General features: G+C 45.0%; 2 protein-coding genes and 1 long non-coding RNA gene across 6 annotated transcripts in view; 2 read left to right on the top strand and 1 right to left on the bottom strand.

Moving 5' to 3' along the window:
• NAPB (NSF attachment protein beta) overlaps positions 1-3,525 on the top strand; it is a 52,225-nt gene extending 48,700 nt beyond the window's left edge. For all 3 annotated transcript variants that reach the window (XM_030914242.1, XM_030914243.1, XM_030914241.1), the window contains one exon: positions 586-3,525. In XM_030914242.1, the coding sequence (XP_030770102.1) occupies positions 586-696 (111 nt within the window). In that variant the 3' untranslated portion in view covers positions 697-3,525. The remainder of the gene's footprint in view (positions 1-585) is intronic.
• Positions 3,526-4,991: 1,466 nt separating this feature from the next.
• On the bottom strand, positions 4,992-16,061 carry GZF1 (GDNF inducible zinc finger protein 1). 2 transcript variants are annotated; one of them, XM_010369087.2, is made up of 6 exons: positions 15,798-16,061; positions 12,270-13,660; positions 10,911-11,005; positions 9,085-9,252; positions 8,282-8,439; positions 4,992-7,893 (listed from the first exon to the last, which is right to left on the bottom strand). In XM_010369087.2, the coding sequence occupies exons 2-6, from the start codon at positions 13,637-13,639 to the stop codon at positions 7,645-7,647; spliced, it is 2,040 nt and encodes a 679-aa protein (XP_010367389.1). In that variant the 5' UTR covers positions 13,640-13,660; positions 15,798-16,061; the 3' UTR covers positions 4,992-7,644. The 2 variants fall into 2 exon arrangements, with proteins under 2 accessions (XP_010367389.1, XP_010367388.1); XM_010369086.2 differs by having other exon boundaries at positions 4,992-7,939; positions 15,798-16,059.
• A 3,428-nt stretch (positions 16,062-19,489) lies between these two features.
• On the top strand, positions 19,490-21,904 carry LOC104666956. The gene is made up of 3 exons (XR_004052741.1): positions 19,490-20,549; positions 21,366-21,455; positions 21,536-21,904. It is a non-coding gene; the product is annotated as an uncharacterized LOC104666956 (long non-coding RNA).
• Positions 21,905-22,374: the final 470 nt, after the last annotated feature.

Raw genomic sequence — 22,374 nt, forward strand, 5'->3', positions numbered from 1 at the left:
CCTTGGCCTCCCAAAGTTGAAGGATCACACCCAACCTCAAGCAAATTTCTCAGTAGCCTCCTGTAACATGTTCATCACAACGCAGGAGTGATAGTGGAAAGGAATGTCTTCCTATCGAACTTTTGCCTGCCACATCATTTTCATCCTATTGTCATTTTTTTCTTTAATAATGCATTGAAATGTGTTAAAGGAATTCCGCTTCCATACATATTCTAACTCTGCAATTAATGTTTTCCCATGTTCAGTGAGTAATTTTCCATATTACTTTCACATTTTTATGCAATGCCCAGTTTCTTTTGCCACAATAATTATGACTGTTAATGAATTTTCTTTTTACACATGTTTGAAAACAGAGAAATGTCAAGCCGAGGAACTAGTCACTAGTATCATCAAAATAGTAACAGGATAATGAAAAAATAAACAATTTTTTAATGAAGAAAGTTATAAACTGGAATGATTAATTTCAAATAATGAAGAAAGTTAGTAGATTATAGCTGTAAATGTATAAACAGCTTGGGGTACTATTATTTTGTGTTTTTAATGTATTTACATGGGGTAATTCCTGCTCCTCTTTCCTTATACTAGGTGAAGGAATTTGACTCAATATCTCGTTTGGATCAGTGGCTGACCACCATGTTACTTCGCATCAAAAAGTCCATCCAAGGGGATGGAGAAGGCGATGGAGACCTAAAATGAAATGTTTTTGTCTTTGTGGCATGCAGCTAACTCCTCTGTAGTTTTGTCTTAGGGTCAAGTGATCTTTATGGGATGCCCATTTAATGGCTTAATTTTGTTGCATACGAGCCAGACAGCCTGGGTATTGTTTAAGCTCCCCGAGTCTGTGTTGCTGTGAAATGGATGAAGGGGAGGCTCCTGTTCATCTTGTGGTAATGATGGGTTGTTTCATGCTTATCAGAACCCCCAGCGTTTTCTGAGAAGTACTTCAGAATCTCATTCCTCATATTTCATTGGTATTTGTGGAGCCTATTTTTAATGTTGCCACGTGTTTTTATGTCCTTTTTGTTAGACTTGAGTACTCAGCCCAGTTGTTCTCATAGATGCTTTGCATTTTCTCTGTGCTTTGGCATCTGGATATGTTCTTTAAATGTGTGTTTAGTTTAGGACAGTTACTAGGAATGAGTTTATAACTTTATTAGAAATCACTTCTATTTTTGTTATCCTGTGATTATTTTGATGGTGCTAGTGACTAATTTATTTGCTTTTTGTGTTGTTCTGTATGCTAACATGTGCATGGCAAAAATTTAGAATAGCCAGGGTCTGTAGGCATCACATTGTGAGCAAAGGAGCTTTCTGGAAGTACTTGCTTCATGTATGGATGAGTGTCAAAGTGAATTTGATTTGTACTTACACACACACACACACACACACACACACACCACAAGATCTATTAGAAATGAAATTTTTCTCTTTTTCTGGAGATAGTTTTCACTTCTAGTTGGAGTGGAAATCCCTTTATATTTGCATTAAAGTATTTTAATTGGCACAGCCTGCTCATTATTTTCATGTTTATACACTTTCCCACATTGAGGTGGTGTGTTCTGTGCTATGGCTATAGAAATCTTGGTCAGGGCTGGATAGATGATCTAAGTCACACTTGAGAATGAATGTATGCAATTTTCCTGTTTATTGCACATGATGGGTTAGGTGGGGTAAATGTGGTACAGGAATGTACTGTATGCCCAAGTGGGCAAGAACCCCAACTTGTTTCTCAGGGGACTTGATTGTTCTCTTAGCTGGTGGAATATTTTGGCTTATGTGTTTGAACTCTGTCATGTTTAATTGGTTTATATATGTATGCTATCTTGATTCATGAACTTGATTCTATTATTTTATATGCTGATATTTAGACATACTCTTGTCTCCTGAATGTCCTCTGCATATTTTATAGTGAAATGATTTATATTTGAAATGTGTTTGTTGCCATACTTAACCCAGCAGACACTCTGATATCATGGAGCTTCACTGATGACAGATAACGAAACTTCCTATGTTATGTCAGGTAGTAGTAAGTAGTGTTGGAATGATGTTTTCATTTTTGATGGCTCTCAACTGGAATTGGTAGGATTTTATTGGGCTGAAGTACAGTGAGTGTTTCCAGGCCAAGGGTCAAGTGCAGGTTGTTTGAGAAATGATGAGTAGGTCCGTCTAGGAAGAAAGAGAAAGCATCAGGAAAGGAAGTGGGAAGGGCCAGCCGAGGACAGATTGTAGAGGATCCACATCAGATGGCCACGAGGACTTGCAGGCTATAGTTATGGTGGTGACATGCATGAGGTGGGCTGGTAGAGCAGGAAGCTCTGTGATGTCAGAGCATCCATTGGGGGTGGCGATGAAGATGCTCTGTCTGTGGGCCCTAGAATTTAATGTGGATTTCCTCCTTCCTTCCAAGTTCTGAGATTCTTAAATGAGAGCTGGCTGTCTCTAGAGGTAAGACCTGGAATGGAGTCCCAGTTGGTACTTTTTCACTCCCTCTTAGAATCTCTTATGAAAAAATGATCAGAAGGGAAAGTGGGGTTTCCCTAGCTAATAATATATCCTACAACCAGCCAAATGCACTTTTGTGAAAATAGGGTGTGAGGAGTGGTTCTGCAGCTTGAGTCCTCTGGTTTTAAGTAGTTTGTTTCTACTTGTTTAAAGAATCTTCTGGTCTAACCACTTAAAGTAAAAACCAAATGATTTATTTTAGGGCAACTATGTTTAGCTTTCATCATGATACTCCAACAGACCCCTGTTGGAAGGGGTATGTTTTTTTAACAATAGTGTTTGTAACATTTTGTTGTGTCAATTAGAGGGTCACTTGTTTGTATTGCAAACTGGGACCAGTTCTGGGGTTAAGAATCAATTTTTGTTTTTAATATTTCACATAAAAAGAATCAGAGTAACTAATGGCTAGAAGAGACCTGCCAGAAGATAAAAAAAAGAATGAGAAAAAGCCCAGTCAGTGGTGTGCAAACTTACTTCCTTTAAATGTCCCATGGATGTAGGACAGTGACTTGTTTCAAGATGCCTGTGAGCTAGGTCTTCAAGATGTATAGAATGTTACTTATGAACAAAATATAATTATTTATGGTAAATTCTTGTACTTTAGCAAATCTGGAGTTAGTTCATAGTCAAAGTCAATTAATATTTCTTACAGGAAAGTTTTGCTTTTTGTGGCAACATTTTTATAGCTTGTGTGAGTTCCTTTTTTTATTTAATGATTTGAAAGCAGTATTTTTGCAGTCGTGACCATGTGTGGTGGCGTCACTGTAACCAAAGTATATGCACCAGCCCTTGTGCATTTATTGTTTCTCCTGATTTTGTGCATTTAAATGTCCAAATGCAAACCTTTGTGACTTCCTTTGGAGGACTTGGCAGCACAGCATGCTCCCGTGACCTGCCTGCTGTGGTATGAGCTGTGACCAAGAGCAGGCTTCCTGCTCCATGGAGTCCTGAGTTGCTCTGGGATAGGGGATGACATTATGAAAACTAACCATGTGTAACAATAAATCTACCTTAGCAGAAAAAGTATGTTTGTTTTATTTTAACCTGTACAGTAAAGTAGAAATTATCAGTACTATTTTGATGAGTCTTCTTGCTAAATTGGCATAGGTCAAAAGTAGCTTCCATTGTTTCAAGTTGTTCCCGTTAAGATTAAGGCAACAGACGTTAATACTCTCTAGGCTCTGGTCATTTGGTGGGAATTCCAGGGCACTGTAGTGGTTTTGCAGACTGAGGGTTTAGAAGGAAACCCTGGTTACTTCTGTTGATGCAGTCCACTGAAGTACATGATAACCCAGCAGACCCCACATTCTCATCCCTTTTTTGAATCCTTTAGGGTCTACAGTTACTTGCAAAGTTGAGGAAGGCATGGTTGCTGGAAGACTGGTGGGGAGACCTAAGCCTGACACTCTCCTACCCCAAGAAAGTACCACTCAACTATCTGGTCAGTGTGGGCATTTATCTTAATTTTGCAAGTATCTGCAGGGGAGAGGAGATGCCCCTGGGGAAGGGTCAGTCCCACTGACCACTGGGGCTTGAAGTTCTGGTGAGGAAGAGGACCCATGGTGGGTAGTGCAGGCTGGCTTATGCTACCATCCTATCATAGAGCCTTGACTTCAGGTCCTAAAGTATATTCACAACACTTCAAGTAAGTCAAAGCAAATGTTTTAAATGGTAGAACAAGCTGTCCCCATCTAGGTATTCTGAGTTGATCATTCGAAGCCTAAGTCAAGTGGCTCTTCTCAGAATCAGTTTCCTAATGAAGATGCCACCATGGTAGTTTAAAAGCTTAGTTTTATCAGCCTTAGTTAAGAGTCCACATACAGATTGCCAAAGGTATGCAGATGATTTTCCAAGTCTCATTTAGGATGATGTGATAGATGGGGATCCCCAACCCGTTAGAAACTGGGCCCCACGGCAAGAGGTGAGCTGCGGCGAGTGAAGCTTCATCTGTATTTGCAGCCATTCCCTGTGGCTTACATTACCACCTGAGCTCTGCATCCTGTCAGATCAGCAGCTGCATTGGAGTCTCATAGGAGTGCGAACCCTATTGAACTGCGCATGCACGGGATCTAGGTTGTACGCTTTTTGTGAGAATCTAATGCCTAATGATCTGTCAGTGTCTCCCATCATCCCCAGATGGGACTGTCAAGTTGCAGGAAAACAAGCTCAGGGCTCCCACTGATTGTACATTATGGTGCATTGTATAATTATTTCATTGTATATTACAATGCAATAATAATAAAGTGCACAATAAATGTAATGTGCTTGAATCATCCTGAAACCATTCTGTCCCCCCACCTGTGGAAAAATTGTCTTCCACAAAACTGGTCCCTGGTGCCAGAAAGGCTGGGCAATGCTGTGCTAGATGGTCCTCTGATCTGTGTGGCTTTCTCAGTGACATCAGATGAAGTATTGTTACTCCCGAGTACATGAATATCATGACGCTTGGTTAAATTAACAAGTACCCATCTTGTTTCCCAAAAATGAACTCCTTGGAGTGACAAGGTTTATTTAACAGGTTAAAAATTAAATTATACACTCAAATTTACTTGTTTGGATAATCACCTACAGCAAAATCACTTATCTGTAAAAATCACCTTAAATGTCTCCACCACACGACCCATTTTTTCCAAATGACAACAAAGAATTTGGTAAAACCAAAGGCTGCACATCCCTTTGGAGTTTGGGCTACAGTATTTCACAGAAAATGGTTGGAAAATGGTTGAAGCTCCTGAATGGCCCTTCTTGAGGCTCTGGGACAGGCAGTGTGCCAGCACCTGGGCACTTTCCTCATTACACATTTGGGACCAATCCACTCAGAGGGTGGCCTCGCTTCCACTGAGCATGGCTGTGCTTGGACTTGGAGGAATGGGGCAGATGCTCTAGGAGGTCCTCTGTAACCAGTTTCCTACAGGGTTAGGTTTCTCTGTTCTCAGAGACAGAGAAATGTATATAGAAGTCATATCTTTGATGCTTACTTTTTACATTGAAAAAAGTGACAGAGAACTCAACCACACTTACACATACCCCAGCCTGGTTGCGGCCTGCGCATGAGCAGAGGTCAGGATTTCTCCTCTCCAGAATCCCACTGCCAGAGACCAACTGGGATCCAAGCAGTTAAACAGCTTAATCCTAGGACTGTAAGAAATAAAGGCTTATGGACCCTGATTTTACATTTCATTATTCATGTAATTAAGCAAATGATATTTGTTTCAATTAAGAATCCTATTTCTGCAGAACCTAAATTATAACAGAAATAGATCTTTAAAAAATTGCAAAACTACTTTTATAAAGCAGACATTTATTAACACCTTTTTTTTTGTAGAATTTCTAAAGAAACAAATTCAAGACAAAAATCCCTCCAGTAGGTAACAAAATAATCTATTGTTTCAATTCCTTCTGATCAAGTGACTTTATTCCATAAAACAGTACATCAGCTGGGTAGGTTCGGTCTCCTCTGGATGTGTGACAGTCATTATTTATTTGTTCTGTAAACATAAGTAGGATACAGTGACATTGTCATAACTAAATTTGAAGTAAATTAGTATTGTGACCTGCAAGGGCAGGTGTGAAACATGTTATCAGCGCCTGAAACACCTTGTAGTGGTTTCACTAACATAAGTTAAAACATAAGCACTTAGGAAGAAAGTCTTCCCTCATTAATTTCTGGCATAGTGCAGCTACATCTTCATCCTGGAACTTACGGACAAAGTACCTTCCTCTTAGAAAATCAAAGTATTTTCACAGCAAGTTTAATAAATTAAAAATGTAGAGAAAAAAGGAACTAGTGAACAAAAGAATTCTCCAAGGTTCCCTTTTTAAATTAGTATGTTTAAATGTTACATGTGAATCAAAGCATTTCACAAGCATGTGGCACATACTCAAGGCCCTAGAACCAAATGTCACCGTTTAGCAAATACAGCAGAATTTGTCTTTTCATTGTGAATTTTTTAAAGCAATAATTCAGTCCTGCATGAAACAGCCAAAGGAGCATTTGAGACAAAGTTACTGGGTCTTCACAATCAAATCTTTAAGGCATAATCGGAGGTAAGTGTGCTGAGACTTTTGGTCCCTTCTGCTATGTTCTCACATGCTCCCAAGGAAACAGACATGTCAGTTACTTGCCTGTTTCCATCTCTAGGTGTGGAAATGAGAAGTCTGGGTTTCTGGAAATTACAGAAATCAAGTCAGAAAAACCTGGAAAAAATATTAATACTCTGTTCTAAAATTTGCCGCAGTCACCTCATTTTGCAAATGACTATACAACTTTCAGGTACTCTAAAGCATCTTAATTTTTCACGCCTCTGCAAAAAAATACTATCTTGTTTTGCTAGACTCTTTGGTAGGACAGCTTTTAGCTAATCTGATTTTTTTAAGACTGAAACTGAACAGCCTCATCTCATTTCTAAGTTGATTTTATGACAAACTTCCTAGCTGCATATGTGCTGAGATTACGCTAGCAGTTTTGCAGGTGTTCAATCTGTCATACCTTGTTTACTGCCTGCAAATGGGGGGTGGGGAGAAATGAATGCAACCATCCATTTCTTCAGTTGCATTTGAGGGTCCCCACAGAAAATCAGATTTGCTTCAACAGGGAAGAAATGGCTGAAAATATGTGGCCCCAGTTTTATTTCAGCTTGGAAGAAAAATACCTTAAAAGTAGTTATGAGAGAAGTAAACCCACATGGAAATATAAGGCAGGGTGAGAAGCCAGGAAGACTGCTAACGACTATATCAGGAGCTGGTTCAGTGCTCTGTACTCTGCAATTAAGACCAGCAGTTGTCTAAATCAGATAATCAAGAATTAGAACGATTAACATACACCCTACACCAGAATTAAGTGAGGTTATGTTCACTGCCTTGTTTGTCAATAAAGTAGCTGAGATCATGCAGATCAGGATTTTTGAGGGAAAGCTTTTAAAATGCGGTGATAAAGCCGTGCAAGTTAGCAGAAGTTCAGGAAAATCTGCAGAGGCCGTTCTTGCCCACATCTTTGCACGTGAACAATTGTTTATCTTAGCCCCACATCATCTTGAGTTCAGCTACCACACACACAGACTAACAGGATGAGAACTGCTGGAAGCTCTTATTCCATGTTGCTCAAAGAGTGAAGCTGTGTGGGCATCGAGTCTGTCTGTGGGGTCAACTCACTAAGCTCGCTGATGGTGGTGGCCAGCAGGGTGTCCTGGGACACCACGGAGTCATCCGACTTGCAGGCTGTGTCTGCAGAACTGTTCTCCTGCATGGTAGGTACAGTGCCTTGGACTGCAGCCAGGTTGTGGAAATGGCCATTTTCTGCAAAAGACAGCAATTTATCCGAAAGTTTGGACGACACATACTCTTCGTCAGGCTGTTCAGTCTTGTGTCCGTCATCGTTCTTGGGTGAGCCATCTACAATGACAAGGAAAGACTTCCATGGAGTATTCTTATCGTGTATCTATAAGTTAAACACAAAACAAAAGTCACTGAATGTATCTCTGAACAAGTGCATCTTTTAAAACAACAGTCCCTCTACAACTTCAATTTTCAACTTTCACTAATAAGTACCCGCCTGCCGCCACCCTCACTGTTACAGAGTAGTCATCGTGGATTGTGCTTTCCCTGGGCCTTGGGGCTTCATTCACTCCGTGAGTGTTCCACTGCAGAGACAACCCAAGGAGAAAGTACCTGTTGTCTCGACCGCTAACCACCTTGGAGAATGGTGGTAGGTATTTCCCTTAAGGGTTCTGTGTATCTAAGGGCAGCAGCTTGTTCTCAAACAAGCCAACCCATTGCTTACTGAGGTGTGCCGCCGAAGAGTGGACTTGTCGGTAAATGTCCGTCCGCACGCATTGCACATGTACGGCCTCTCCCCTGTGTGGATGCGGCGGTGGCGCTGGAGGGCGTTGAGTTGGGTGAACTGCTTGCCGCACTGGTCACAGCAGTAGGGACGCTCCCCTGAGGCAGGGAGAAAGGAGACTGCTAGTGGGTCTCTTTGGCCTACTGTGCTTAATTCTGAATGCACACTTGAATGAATGATGCTGCTGCAAACCACTGGGAAGCCTCAGCATCCAGCATAAGGAAGGTTATGTTGGGAACACCTTAAGGGTTACAAATCTATCTCTATAATACCAAGAATTTATGGCCTACACCAAAAAGGGGCCAAGACATGTGCCTGCAGCAGATGTTATAACTACAGGAATGACACCTGTTTTCCACAGTAATGGAGTTAAAATTACAAGTCCCCTAACAACTGAATATGCATGTGTGTGTGTGCATATACTAACATGCACAGATTATCCCTATGTCCACACATCCACATCCACTTCCTACATTCACACCATGACTAAGCTGTCTGTCCTTTTCAGTAAAAACTCCATGTAGCAAAGGGACCTAGTCTTCTCCTCTATTGTAAGTGCTCCCACTTTTCAGTTTCTCTGAGTTAGAAACAATCTCTAAAAAAATGCTATTATGACATACAAAGTTTGGCCAGTTTTCTTCAAAAGCTTAGTTCCAAGTAATTTACTGGTAAATCTACAAGTTTTGGAATTTTTTTTTTTTTGGCCAAACTAAACTCCCTTCCCTGGGACATTCCAACCATACCTGTGTGGACTTTAATATGCTGGTAGAGTGAATTCCGCTGGGCAAAAGTCCTGAAACATATTTCACATTTAAAGGGTTTGGATCCAGTATGGATTCTATTGTGGTGTTTTAAGTACTCCTTAGAAGCAAAACTCTTGCCACATGTTTCACACATAAAAGGTCTTTCACCTACATGAAAAAATGAAAGTCATAAACAATACAAGCATTAAAAACACATGGAACAGTAGGCCTACACTGTTAAAACCCACGTGAACTCCTCAAAAGTGCCTGTAGGCAGCATGTTACATTTTCTAGTAAAAACTATCATAAAATATACATGTAAGATGCTTGCTACTTACTGAAAGTTGGTAAATATCCTTGGAAATTGCAAGAAAAATTCCATTTGACTAGAATCAAAGAGGTATTGTTTGTTCAGCTGGCTTACATTTTAGAAATTATTCCAAACAAGAAAATAATTTCACAACTTCTGTTTGGAGGAACTGCTGGATTATTTTCAAAGGAACACTTTTATGGATCTTTATCAGAATAAAGGGGAAGTTGACAATGGATATATATCACTATTCTAGAGTAGCGACTCCAATCAACTTGATTGAATTGTAGGACAAAAGTTTTAAATACCATCTCACTTTTTGTAGTTTAATCCCACAAATCAGACTTACTAAATTATTAGGTGTGCTCCTGATTTCACAGACATCAAAATAAAAAGTGACTTTAATAAAATCTTACCATGTTAATATTCTTACCAAAGGACCGATTCTAACTTAATCCTTCATTATAACCTGACCTTGTCCCCAATCCCAAGCTTTCTTTAGACACCAATTCTACTCATTCTGTAGTCGTAACTCATGTCATTAAATGCTAATTTCATGACATTAAATGAGATTTGCATTTAATGACATGAATTATGACTTCAGAGTGAGCAGAACTGGTGTCTAATCACACAGACGTGGCGTCTAATGAGTCAGAGACATGTCATCTCTGTCTCACCTGCATTTGAACTTCAGACTTATAAGCCAGTGTTTACAAGTAAGAGTAAAAAATGCAAGCAAAGAAGAAACTTAGAAGAACTGGAACACTTCAGTGCTGTATGCTTCTGTATCTTCCACAAGATTCTGAACCTCAGGGTTACTGTACTGAAGCAGAATAAAGCCAACTTAAATTTTCTCTGTCACATAATAAATCATAAAGACTTTGGAAAACAGAAATGAGATAATCCTACTACCTTAATATATCATAACAACTTATTTTCTTCTGGTCTTTTATGTGCAGGTTTTCAATACAGTTGAGGTGAACTGTACGCTTAATTGTGCATTTTAAAGTTGAACATCCAAGCACAGACTTTTTCATGTCATTCAGAGCCCTTACTCCAAATAGCCGGGTCATAAGCCAGGGTATAGATTTACCAGAGTTTACTGGAGCACTTCCTTGTGGTTGGACAATCAGGCTGTTTCCCATTCTTAGTTAATAAAAATAGCAAGAAGGGGGGATAACAGCATATAGCTCTTCCCATATGTTGGACAATTTCTTTAGGACAGAGTCTTAGAAAAAAATTTTCAGTTAACAACAGTAAGAACTATTTTATATCTCTTGATACCTAAGACTTGCATGCCAGATCCTATGGCCTGGTGGTATGAAAGCCAAGGCCACATGCACACTAGCAACGAAGGCAGTGGGTGTATGTTTATTCATTTTGCTCACTTACTAGGAAAAGCTATATCATGGCTTTAACCTGCACCACCTTGACAGATGTCAACTTCAAAGTTAATCAATTGCATTTCCTTCTACATCTAGGAAAGACATTCAATCACAACAGCATGGGTATTTACCTGTGTGACACCTTTTATGATAAATCAGCATGTGGTTCTGAGTGAATCTTGCACCACATTCATCACAGACAAAAGGTTTTTCCCCTGTATGAATTCTGAAAGTACAACATTCAGATGATAACTTAGGATGTATTTCAAAGCTCACTTTGCAGTACAATTTCCACTCTATCCTGCAAAAATCATTTATTCCAAGAGACCTAATGAGAATGACTGTAGTGACAGGTCAAGAGCCCATAATCTCCATCCCAAAATAAACTTGAGTTTCTGCACAAGGTCAATGGATCCACACATTTTCCCTAAGTCACTGACCGGAATGTTCATCTACACCTGCTCATAAGCCCTGCTGCTGGTGCTATAAGGCATGTGCAGGTAGAGACCAGGCCTTTGCAGAGTTTTTAAAACACTAAAGACCACCATCTAATATTTGTAAAGCTGTCTCATACAGAATAATCAGCCACAAACACCTTAGGAACTACTGCTGATTAAGTGTCACATGATCAAAAATGTTACTCTCATTTCCTAATATGACATAACCGGTAGAGAAAGGAGAACTGTTCTCAAAATGCTGAAGGTGGCATTTTTAAAATGCATCAGCATTTTAATGTCACAACTAGTATGAAGTAGCAATCAACCATAATTTACTAAGCACTTCCTAAACCAAGTATTTTTAACTTATTAGATAAAGTAAAAGATGAACACCATGCTACTAACCCAAGAGTGACCTAGGTTTGAGGGCAGAACTAGAATAGAACAGAAAACAATGGCTTGTTGGGATTCCAAGAATAAATATACTAAGAACTATAAGGAAACTTATTTAAAAACATCACCACACACCTACAGTTCAGAAACATATTAAGAAAAAGAAAGCATTGTCTGTCCAGATTCTGGAGTGTAGACTGCCCAGATAGCACTCCTTCCAAGCCTGAGAACCGAAAAACCAGAGACGAGTCCTAAAGCCCTAAATGGCATCTCACTGAGGTCTCTACTGAGACTGTGGGACCCGGGGGGTCACAGAACCCAAGATCTAAATGAAGAGTCAGGAAAGGAGAAATAAAGGCAACGAGGCCCAACTCTTCCTCCAGCACGGCGGGGCAAGCCCATGGCCGCTGTTGCAGTCCCACCAGGGGGACGTCCATGCCAGCAGGGGCGCCCCGGGGGTCTCAGAACAAGGGAGCAGAGCCATCATTCGCAGCCCCTCTACCTTGACAGAGAATTCAACGCTGTCTTGAAATAAGCCCCCAGGTTTGGAGCGGAGAAATTAAGCAGTGAGACATCACCGGGTCCAAATCCCAGGACGACCTCAGTGCTTGACACGCCCTTCCAGTGCGCAGGGACCCCTCTGGACGGCTCTACGCGTACCTCATGTGCGTCTTGAGCGCGGACGGCTGCGAGAACCTGGCGCCGCACTCAGTGCAGCCGTAGGGCTTGTCTCCCGTGTGTGTGCGCTCGTGCAGCCGCAGCGCAGTCTTGGAGCTCAGGCCCTTTCCGCACTGGCCACAGCGGTGCCGCTCGCCTCCACCCTCGTGCACCTGCAGCACGTGCCGCTTCACGTCCTTCTTGCGCTTGAACTTCTTGCCGCACAGCTCGCATGGGAAGTGGCGCTCGCTGCTGTGCACGTGGCGCTGGTGGCTCTTCAGGTTGCAGCGGTTGGCAAAGGTCTGGCCGCAGGTGTCGCAGCGGTACACCACCTCGGTGGCCACGCCGTGGCGGTGCTTACTGTGCTTCAGGAAGCTCTTCTCATACAGAAACGCCTTCTCGCAAATGCTGCACTTAAAGTTGCTCTTCTTCTTCTCCCCTTCTTCGTCCTCCTCCTCCTCCTCCTCCTCCTCTTCCTCCTCCGGCCCTGCTTTCTTCAACACTTCCTCCAACTCAGCACCCACCTGGCAACCCTCATTTTTGGAAATTGGCTCCATCTCTGTGCCCACCCTGTCCGGGCTTTGGTCCTGGGGACACCTGTAGTCCCCCATGTCACCCTCAGCACTTTTCTGCTGCTCTCGGAGTCTTCTCGTATATTTCTTTTTAGGGATCTCCACAAAGACCTTCCTCCCAGCCAACCTTCCACTAGCTCTCCTGATTTTAGGGTAGGGAGGCTTAACTACCTCTTTCTTCTTGTCTAGTTTGTCCTTGGACTTCTTTGGTGGCAAATCTGAAGACATGCCATTGCTGGCTATCTCTCCTGGGTAGCCCAAGGAATCCGTGAGACCATTGGGGTGAGGGCCATCCGTGGCCACGCTTGCCCTGGGGGCAGGAGCAGCACTAACTTGGGAGCCACTGCTCACCTCCACCTCCTGGGACTCTGAGAAATTTTGCAACTCCAAAAGTACCGACTCTAACATCTGTTTCTTTAACTGAAAACAAGTTTCTGATAAGTCCAAACATTTCAGCTTTTCAGCCATTTCCAGCATTCGCTGCACCCGATCTTCTTCCACCTGCACCTTTGCAGTGTAGACAAACTCAAGAAATGAAGCAAAGTCAGCAACCTGCACTTCATTTAAGTAGACATTAGTCCTAGTACCATCCCCACTCTTCTCGTTAAGGAATACTTCCTTAAAAAACTTGCTGGTGGCAGCCAGCACTGCCTTATGGGCCATGAAGTCTTTGCGGACGCCCTGATACTCCACGCTGACTGTCACGTCACACAGGTGACCCAGGAGGCGAAGCTCATGCATCTCATGCAGTAGGTTAAATGGGGAGGATTTGGATTCCAGCAGAACCGCACCGCTTTCCATCTTTCTTCCTTCCAAAAACAGCTTTGAAAAAGAAACAAGAATTATGCATGAGCAACCACTGAAGCAAAAGGACTAAAATTTATGAGGATTCCTTCAGTACTTGAGAAGATATAGACTCATTAACAACCTAGCTTTACTCAGGTAAAGATTCGAATGACATTTTACTTCTTAGCACAGTTTTCTAAAGTGAAGTTCCTCATGCATTTTCCTAAGGTAATAAATTGGCATGAAAAAAATAGTGTATTCTAAGATTTCCTCCAGTGATAAACAAATGATGGAAGCTGTGATTAGTGAAATACATTAACACAGTAATTTGCTCACCAAGGTCACTGTCTAATTTGCTTACAAATATAGACCCCAAAACTGTAAAAGAATTCATGGCAACAATAACGTCTAGTTCTTTGATCAGGACACCAGATAATTAAAACACATAGCCACCACCATCTGGGAGCAAATCCAAAACATTAGGGAATCATTTCTGCCTTTGAAAAGAACCAACTAAATAAATACTTTCCATGAGGAAAACTTCTTGGAAAAGTAGTTCCCAACATCCTAAACTCATCATAATTTGAATTATTGTTACTCTACGGAAATAATGCAAGTTCCACAGCTTTTACAAGCTGTGTTACTTTGAGCAAGCAACTTCTCTGAACCCATTTCCTCCTCTGAAGAAGGCTGACCGGCTGTTACCAGGGTTCCATGAGCCTGAAACTTGCTGGCTAATTGTTATTGGTTCCCCACACATAGGCCAAGGTGCTACAGTGATCCCCATTTCATAGATGAAGACCTAACAGGGTAAAGTCAATGGCTGGTTGGGACCTGAGCCAGGCCCTGGTAGGACTCCGGATTCAACTCAAACTACTCAACACACTCTTCCCCTCAGCCTCGCCAAAGAGGCAAAGGGCTATCTTTAGCCCCTAAATCTTTCCACTGCAGTGGGTATGCAAATTTCACCAACCCCACCTAAGGCCTCCAGATACCTTCACCCCCATCATCATTTCTGCTGCTTTGCCCCCAACTCCCTGAATATGTTTTCTCCACGAAGTTCGTCCCTGCCCTTCAGTTCCTGAATCTACCTTCCTCTTTAATTCCTGTTACCATCCATCCAAAGCACGTGCCTTCCTTCTAGCCTCCTTCGTCCAGACCACAGATGTCACCTCAGATTCAACATGTCTAGAAAAAAACTTGTCATCATCTTCCCTGAAAAACCAGTCCCACCCCTCTCCCCTTCTCTGGTCTCATGAAAGATACCGCTCCCTACAACCACCAGTCCCCCAAACATGCAAAACTGCCCTCTGGGAGTTCCGCTGTAAACAAGTACCTATGAGGTTTGATCAATGTCGCCTGAAGGAGACGCCACAGTAAACTGTGAGAACACTGACAAAGCCTAAGCAAAGGATCTATAAGAGTGGGGCGGGGTTGCAGTGGTCCCAGACCCAGCCTGGGGAAACAAGGCTGCAGAGGGCTGTCTTAGTCTGATGCCCATATACACTGCCAGCCCTGACTTCCCCAGACCTCTGCCAACAGGGCCCTCGAGGGGATCTGATTTCTCAATCAACAAAGTGGGTCTGAGCGCGATTTCCTATGTTGCTTGGCCACTGGAGTGCAGACACTGGAGGTGGCGACAGGGCCGTCTGCGGCCGGTGACAGCTGCGTGTCCACCGAAGCTCATTGGCATTCTGGCCGCCTCCCAGTGCGCCCGGCATCTGCACCAACGTCAGCGGCCCCTGAATCCCCGAGGCTCACGGGGCCAGAACCCTTCCCAGGAGACGCTGCTACCGGCAGCCCCGTCCACGGCCACAGGGGCCGGGCTTCCAGGGGGGCTTAAAGCCGCCGCCGTCCTCGCCATCCTCCCGGCACCTCCCACCCTGCCCGCGCCACTTGGCCTCCCCAGAGCCCGGACGCCGCTCGGCCACTCCAAAGACCACCCGGAGAACAAACTACTGCAGCCACAGAGAAGCCCCTCCTCTGCCTGACGCGCCGCCTCCCAACGCGGGCATCCGGGGCCGCGTGGATCAGGCCCACGGGCCGCCCCCTGCCCCCGCTCCCGCATCCCCGAGACCCCGCAGTTCCTCAGAGCAGCCGGGGAGCGCGGACCACTGGAAGGCGGCGGCGGGCGGCGAGGGGCCCGGGCCAGGCCTGCGGGCCGCGCACTCACCTCCTAGCCGGCGCCCCCGCTGCAGCCGCTGTCCGCTGGACCAGGCCGGTAGGAACGGCCGGCCCGGCTGGGCGTGGCGTGGCACCCTGCGCGGGCACCGTCGATTGGTCACTGAAGGCCCCTCCCCTCCAGCGGTCGGCCCCGCCCCTGGAGGGGCTGAGGAAGCGGCTGAGCGCACAAGTCGGGCAGCGGAGTCGTTCAGGCAGAGTTACCTGATCTGACGTACACGGGGCCGCGCTACTGACTGACGAGCTCGGATTGCGTCACCCGCCGCATTGCGTCACCCGCCGCGAGCCAAGGCCTGCGCCTGCGCAGGAGACACAGACGTCTGCCCTGCGGCACGCCACAGCGGGGCGGAGCCAGTTGCGAAGGGTCACGTGAGCGTCCGAGGCGCGTGGTCACTTTCGCGTACGTTCCTGGGCCGCGATTCGCCAGAGCTTCCTTGTCTCAGCAGCCTGCGGTCAGGGTGTGCCCTGCAGTTCGCTTCCTACTAAGAGCTGCTCAGGTCCCCGAGGCCGAGCGCACCCGCAGGGCACCGTGACCACGCGAGGGACCTCGCGTAAAGCCGGGCTTGGAGCTGGCACTCGCCGTGGCTACTGGGGGCGCAGCCGCGCGCAGATGCCTCTACGGTCCCTGGAGAACAGGCGCCAGGCGGGGCGGGGCGCGGCGCTCTCCTCTGGGGTGCTTTTTCCGCGGTGCCCCCGCCTCTGCTGGGGGACCCGGCGCGCCAGGAGCCAGGACTGCACCCTGCCGTCTTTATTGCAGGGGTTTATTTTTCCAGGAGTTCCCATCCCTGCGAAGGCTTTGTTCACTACAGAACTTCCTCAGAGACCCATCCACTCTTCCGGGGAAAGCACAATTAATGCCCTAAGATTCGCTGACTCCTGGAAATCTTGCTGTTTCCACCAGTTTTTGCTCAATACTAACTAAAGCCCGCTTTGAAACACCTGCCTTAAGTCAGACTTCCAGTTCTCCATAAAGTGACCTTGCCTTTTGATCCCAACCATTGCTAAAGCTTTGCCAGGTCATGCTGTCCCTTACTGTGGCCAGCAATTAACTCAGCCTTGTCTTATCGATAGGTTGAGTTTGTAATGTTTGGGGACTGTCAGGACAAGTACAAATTTAAAATAAGAGGTTTACTACTTCCTGTTGAAAATAAGAGATTTCCCTCCCTTTTTCTTTGAACATTTACTTTTAGAAAACTGGTAATTAGTGTACGTACTTTTTCCTCTCTTTGAAATATATAAATCCTTTTGAAGACTAGGCCTTTTTGTCTGCTTTTTAACTTAGATATATGTTTCTCTAGGACCTAGGAGCCATCTCTTTAAGTATCAAGGGAACTAATGCCCCTATCTCCCAGTTTTAATGGGAGAGTAGGAGCCTAACTTCAGTGGGCCCTTTGCTCCAACTTACAAAATTATCTCATAAAGATACAAGTTTCTTTTTCCTCTAGATAAAGCCAATTGGCTAACACAGAGGATCACCCCAAATACCAGGTTAGATGAACTATGTGTGATGAAAAGTGCTGCCAAGTTCCTTAAGTACTAGTTATTGTTTATCTTGAAAACGTGTGTAATAGATTGCTTGGCTGCACAAAAGAGTGAGATTTCTTTCTGTCTTTGCAATCTCTTAGTGGATTGCCTATGATGGGTATCACATTCTAGTTTAATGCTTATTCAATTAAAAAGTGTTTTCTTTCTCCACTACCTTTCCGAAGAGGGTTGGGAGATTGTACTTTTAATTATATTTCCTGAACAGGAGCTAACTTCCCACACATAGTAGGTGCTCAATAAATATTTGAAGAATGAATGATTGACAGAAATCTTTCTTAGGCTGATTCTCTTTATATTTGCATTCCATGATTTGAAGAAATTGGAATGGATGCAGTTTTCACTCATGGCTCCAGCAGGCCCAGAATCATGTTTTATGATTTTGTTTTGCATTACAAAAAGGTGGCCAGGCACGGTGGCTCACGCCTGTAATCCCAGCACTTTGGGAGGCTGAGGTGGGCTGATCACTTGAGGTCAGGAGTTAAAGACCAGCCTGGCCAACATGGTGAAACCCCGTCTCTGCTAAAATACAAAAATTAGGCCGAGTACAGTGGCGCACACCTGTAATTCTAGCACTTTGGGAGGGTGAAGCGGGCAGATCACCTGAGGTCAGAAGTTCAAGACCAGCCTGGCCAACATGGTGAAACCCCTTCTCTACTGAAAATACAAAAATTAGCCAGGTGAGGTGGCACATGCCTGTAATCCCAGCTATTCAGGAGGCTGAGGCAGAAGAATCGCTTCAACATGGGAGGTAGAGGTTGCAGTGAGAGGAGATTGTGCCACTGCACTCCAGCCTGGGCAACAGAGTGAAACTCTGTCTCAAAAAAGCAAAACAAAATTAGCCGGGAGTGGTGGCAGGCACTTGTAATCCGAGATGCTTAGGAGGCTGAGGCAGTAGAGTCACTTGAACCCAGGAGATGGAGGTTGCGGTGAGCTTAGATCATGCCATTCCACTGCAGCCTGGGCAATAGAACGAGACTCCATCTCTGATTATGTTAGCTAGCATTCAATGCTGAAAAGATTGCTTTAGTTGAGTGTCTTAATAGCTTTAATGCCTAACCAAAGAAAGAAACAGCATATGATAATAATATATTTTATATTAAAATTATCTTTAGAAATGCTACAGGAATTTATAAACTAGATCAGTTTCCAAGGTAGAAATTACAACAAGCTTATTCAAAGGAACTTCTGGAAATGAATAAGGTAAAAAACACCAGCCTAACACAAAAGTAGCAAAGTATATTGTAAACTAAAAATAAAATTCTAAGCCTCCCAGCCAACTGAACAGACTCCTTCTTGGCCAAGAGGGAGAAAATAAACCTTAAAAACAGTTTTTTTACCCCAGAGAAACCTTAAAAACTGAGTTCCTGGCCATGATGGAACAAGAGGTTGGACAGGCCTCATTTGTGTGCATCACCCATCCTAGCATTAAGGTTAATATAGAGGTCATAAGACTCTCAGTGGCAATACTAAATGATAAACAATGAAGGGCCATGCCCGGCAAGGGCTGTCACGCACCTCTACACTTCAGGAAGAAACTATGCCCTAACTGCCACAAGGTTTTTATTCTCTAGCAGCCAAACAAGCACTGGCCTCTAGATAAGCAATATTCAAACACTGTGCATCTCATCCACCTCCACACGCTGACGCTCCCCATCCCCCGCCAGGCCACTTCCACAAATAATTACTGCTTTGATTGGACCAGAGGCTGACTGCAGTAACTTTTTCCTGATAGGAAACAACTGAACAGGGGCTGATTCTGGCTGTTTACAGAGGCTGCACACAAGTGCATTAGTGTTCAGAAAAGACCTTTCAACATACAGGGTTAAGTGTAATACATGAATACATGTAAATGCTAAGAGTCCACCCCAAAGTAAACATAGGTCACCTGTAACATGCATGTTTGTCCAGTAGGCATGGGTCAGGATCCGTTTCATGAATATTCATAGCTCTTCCTGGGGCCTGTTCATACCTGTACTTGGCTAAACCCTTCAGCTTGATTGCCTGTCTTAGGCCTCCTTCCCTCCAGGTGCCTGCCTTTTGAGCTTCTGTCAGAGGCTATGCTTCCCAGCCTGTCAGAAGGGCCACCTTGCATTCCATGATTTGAAGAAATTGGAATGGATGCAGTTTTCACTCATGGCTCCAGCAGGCCCAGAATCATGTTTTATGATTTTGTTTTGCATTACATGTTTTGCATTACATTGCTTTAAAGAAATAAAGCTCTCCTTTCTAAGTTTATGTTTGTTATTTTTTAAAAAATAATACGAATAGACAATTCACTTGAGAGTGTGAATGGCATACTTCACTGAGAATGGAATACTCTAAAAACAATAATAAACCACTGATAAAACATCAAACTGACAAATATAGTGTTTCATGCTGCAGAACTCTGCATGAGGAAAGTACACGGGAGTGAACAACTTTTATGTAAGGGCGTTCACTGCAGTGCACTTATATTAGTGAAACTTTGGAAACAATCTCACTTATAAGGAGATGGTCAATAATTTGATATATCCAAGCACTGAATTATTATGCCGGTCATTAAAACAACGTTTAAAAATATGTGTAATAGCTTGAGGAAATGCTCACCATGTTATAATGAGTAAAGACGGCTACACTATTTTACACAGGGCCTGATCTGGTTTGAAAACAAATCTACAGAAATAGACTGGAAAGAAATGTATCAAATTCCAAACCGCGCTAGGAAGAATGCGGAAGCACACGCAACCCCGGCGCCCTACCCACTAGACGTCCTCGCTGTCCCTCACCTGCACCGCTGGCGCACGCCCACAGGCTCGTGAGGGCGCGGCCGGTGGGTCAGGCTGGGCGACACTCCCCGCCCATTGGCTGTCCCGTAGTCCGGCCCCGCCTTCCCCGCTTTCTGGAGCTGCTGGTATCGCTCCTTCCAGGGCTCCTTGGAGACGGAGGGCGGGGCTAGGGCGCCGGAGTCACGTGGTGCGCGCCACCACCGGATTACTAGCTGATAAGAATCCTCCGAAGGGTCCTGAGCGGTCGCAGGGTAGTGACGTCGGCCGTATCCAGGAGACTGGAACCTGCTGTTGAGTGCCAAACTAGCGCGACCCCCTGCGTCTTGGTTTCGGACTGGTGGCCAGCGGGGTCTGGGCTGTGGTTTTACCCAGCTCCTTTGCAGAGCTGCTGTCCTTTCCTCAACAGCCCTACTCTGCTGGGCAGCCTACCCTCGGTCAGCACGTCCTGGCGAGAGCTGCCCATGGGCGTTCTGGGTTCCGAGAGCTGCTTAGGGCGTGGCGTTCTTGTCATGGGGGAAGAGCAGCCCTCAGAAGAGGGGCGGCCGCGCTCACAGGGAGCCCGGCTTGGGAGAGGGCGCCCCAGGAGGCGTGTGGGCTCCGATCGAGAAAGAACGCCACCGCCTCGTGGGGGCTCTTCCTAATGTGCAGATTCCAAGGCTCTACAATGCTGCAAAATAGATTACAGTCCACATCAAATTAAGCATGCCCTAAAGGGCAGCTGGGGTTCAATTGAAGAGTTGAGTTTTAACACATTCCTTTAGCTGCTTTAAAGTTGGGCAAGGTGTCACAAAGTTAAGCCATTTCTCACAAGGCTCGTTGGTGATGTTTAAGACTTTTTGTTTTTTGATACGGAGTCCCACTCTGTCGCCCAGACTGGAATGCAGTGGCGCGATCTTGTTTAACTGCAACCTCCGCCTCCTGGGTTCAAGTGATTCTCCTGCCTCAGTTTCTTGAGTAGCTGGGATTACAGGCGCCTGCCACCACGCCCAGCTAATTTTTCTATTTTTAGTGGAGATGGGGTTTCGCCTTTTTGACCAGGCTGGTCTTAAGTTTTGCATCCTGGGTCCCGCCTCTTACGTAGTCCCAGCCTTTTGTCTACAGGACAAAGTAACTTTCTCCAGTTTTCTGTTTGCTCTTTAAAGGAGACACGGGGCCCTAATTTGGCAAGGTGGTAGGGGAGGCAGGGCTGGTGTTTAAGGTCGACCAAAGCAGCATTTAAATCTGCTCTTCCCCCAAATTGTCCAAATCAGCAGCAACAGGTGTGCACCTTCCAAACTTGCAGCAGACCACATTCAGAAGTTTCTTGATTTCCTGGTGTTCTGGGAATAGCTGGATCAGAGGTAACAGGTTCACTAGGACTCCTCAGCTTCACTTAATGTCCATTTCAGCTCCCCCGGCCTTCCAATTTCTCTTCTTCCAGATTTCTCCAAGCTACTCTCCCCTTCATCTCCTCCGCCCCCAGGCCCCAACTCCTGCCCCTCCCACCCCAGCCCGTGTTCTGCCTGCCCACCCCCTACCCCACTGGAATGGGCTTTCATCAAACCCAAACCAAAGAAACCAACAGACCTTGCTGTCACCACTACTCCAGGACCTGGAAGTTGAAGCGAGGGAGAGCAGTGAAACACAGAAAGCAGAACGCCTTCTGTTCTTCACACCACAGGGTTTGTGGACGTGGCCACTATAAGAAAGAACTCGCACTGCGTGCTGATTACACTCCTCAGCATAATTAATTTCTTGAAATAATTTAAAATTTACAAAAAGTTGTAAAAATAAAAACCAGTAAACTCTTCACCTTCATCTGCCTTATAACGAAGGCAGAGGCAGCGCGCTGGACAGAACGGGAGGGGCTTGCGCTTTCCGCCCTTGGGAAACCCCACCCACAGGGACGAGCGGGGCCATCTGTCTGTAATTGCTGCACGGCCGGTTGGTGATGTGTCCCAGAAACGAAGAAGGGTGCCATGCACACCTGTCTTGCCTTCCCGGGTGGCGGGGGCATGGCAAGGGCGGAGCTTCCCGCTGTGCACTTAGAGGCCACCGGCAACCAGGCTAGTGTGGGTGGGGACGCAGCGCCCTGTACCCTATCCGCCCTGCCCACTGGGGGTCTGGCCCGGACCTGAGGGGCAGTAGTTGGGGCCGACCCGCGTCCTCTGGGACTAATAGTGAACACGGTCTGCCCCATTCAAATCCTTTTCCTCTCTTAGGATTACTGCTGTGTGTCACTGTCACACACCCCAAACTGATAATAGCTTAAGATGGGAT

This window comes from Rhinopithecus roxellana, chromosome 13 (genome assembly GCF_007565055.1).
Source record: "Rhinopithecus roxellana isolate Shanxi Qingling chromosome 13, ASM756505v1, whole genome shotgun sequence".
Classification (NCBI taxonomy): Eukaryota; Metazoa; Chordata; class Mammalia; order Primates; family Cercopithecidae; genus Rhinopithecus; species Rhinopithecus roxellana.

What these genes read in the sequence shown, in the direction of transcription:
- GZF1 (XM_010369086.2), bottom strand. Translation starts at nt 13,639, where the DNA reads ATGGAAAGCGGTGCGGTTCTGCTGGAATCCAAATCCTCCCCATTTAAC. An exon ending in TCATAAAAGGTGTCACACAG is followed by an intron (nt 9,253 to 10,910) that starts GTAAATACCCAT and finishes TTTTTCATGTAG; the next exon opens with GTGAAAGACCTTTTATGTGT. An exon ending in CTCTTCGGCGGCACACCTCA is followed by an intron (nt 7,940 to 8,281) that starts GTAAGCAATGGG and finishes TTTAACTTATAG; the next exon opens with ATACACGATAAGAATACTCC.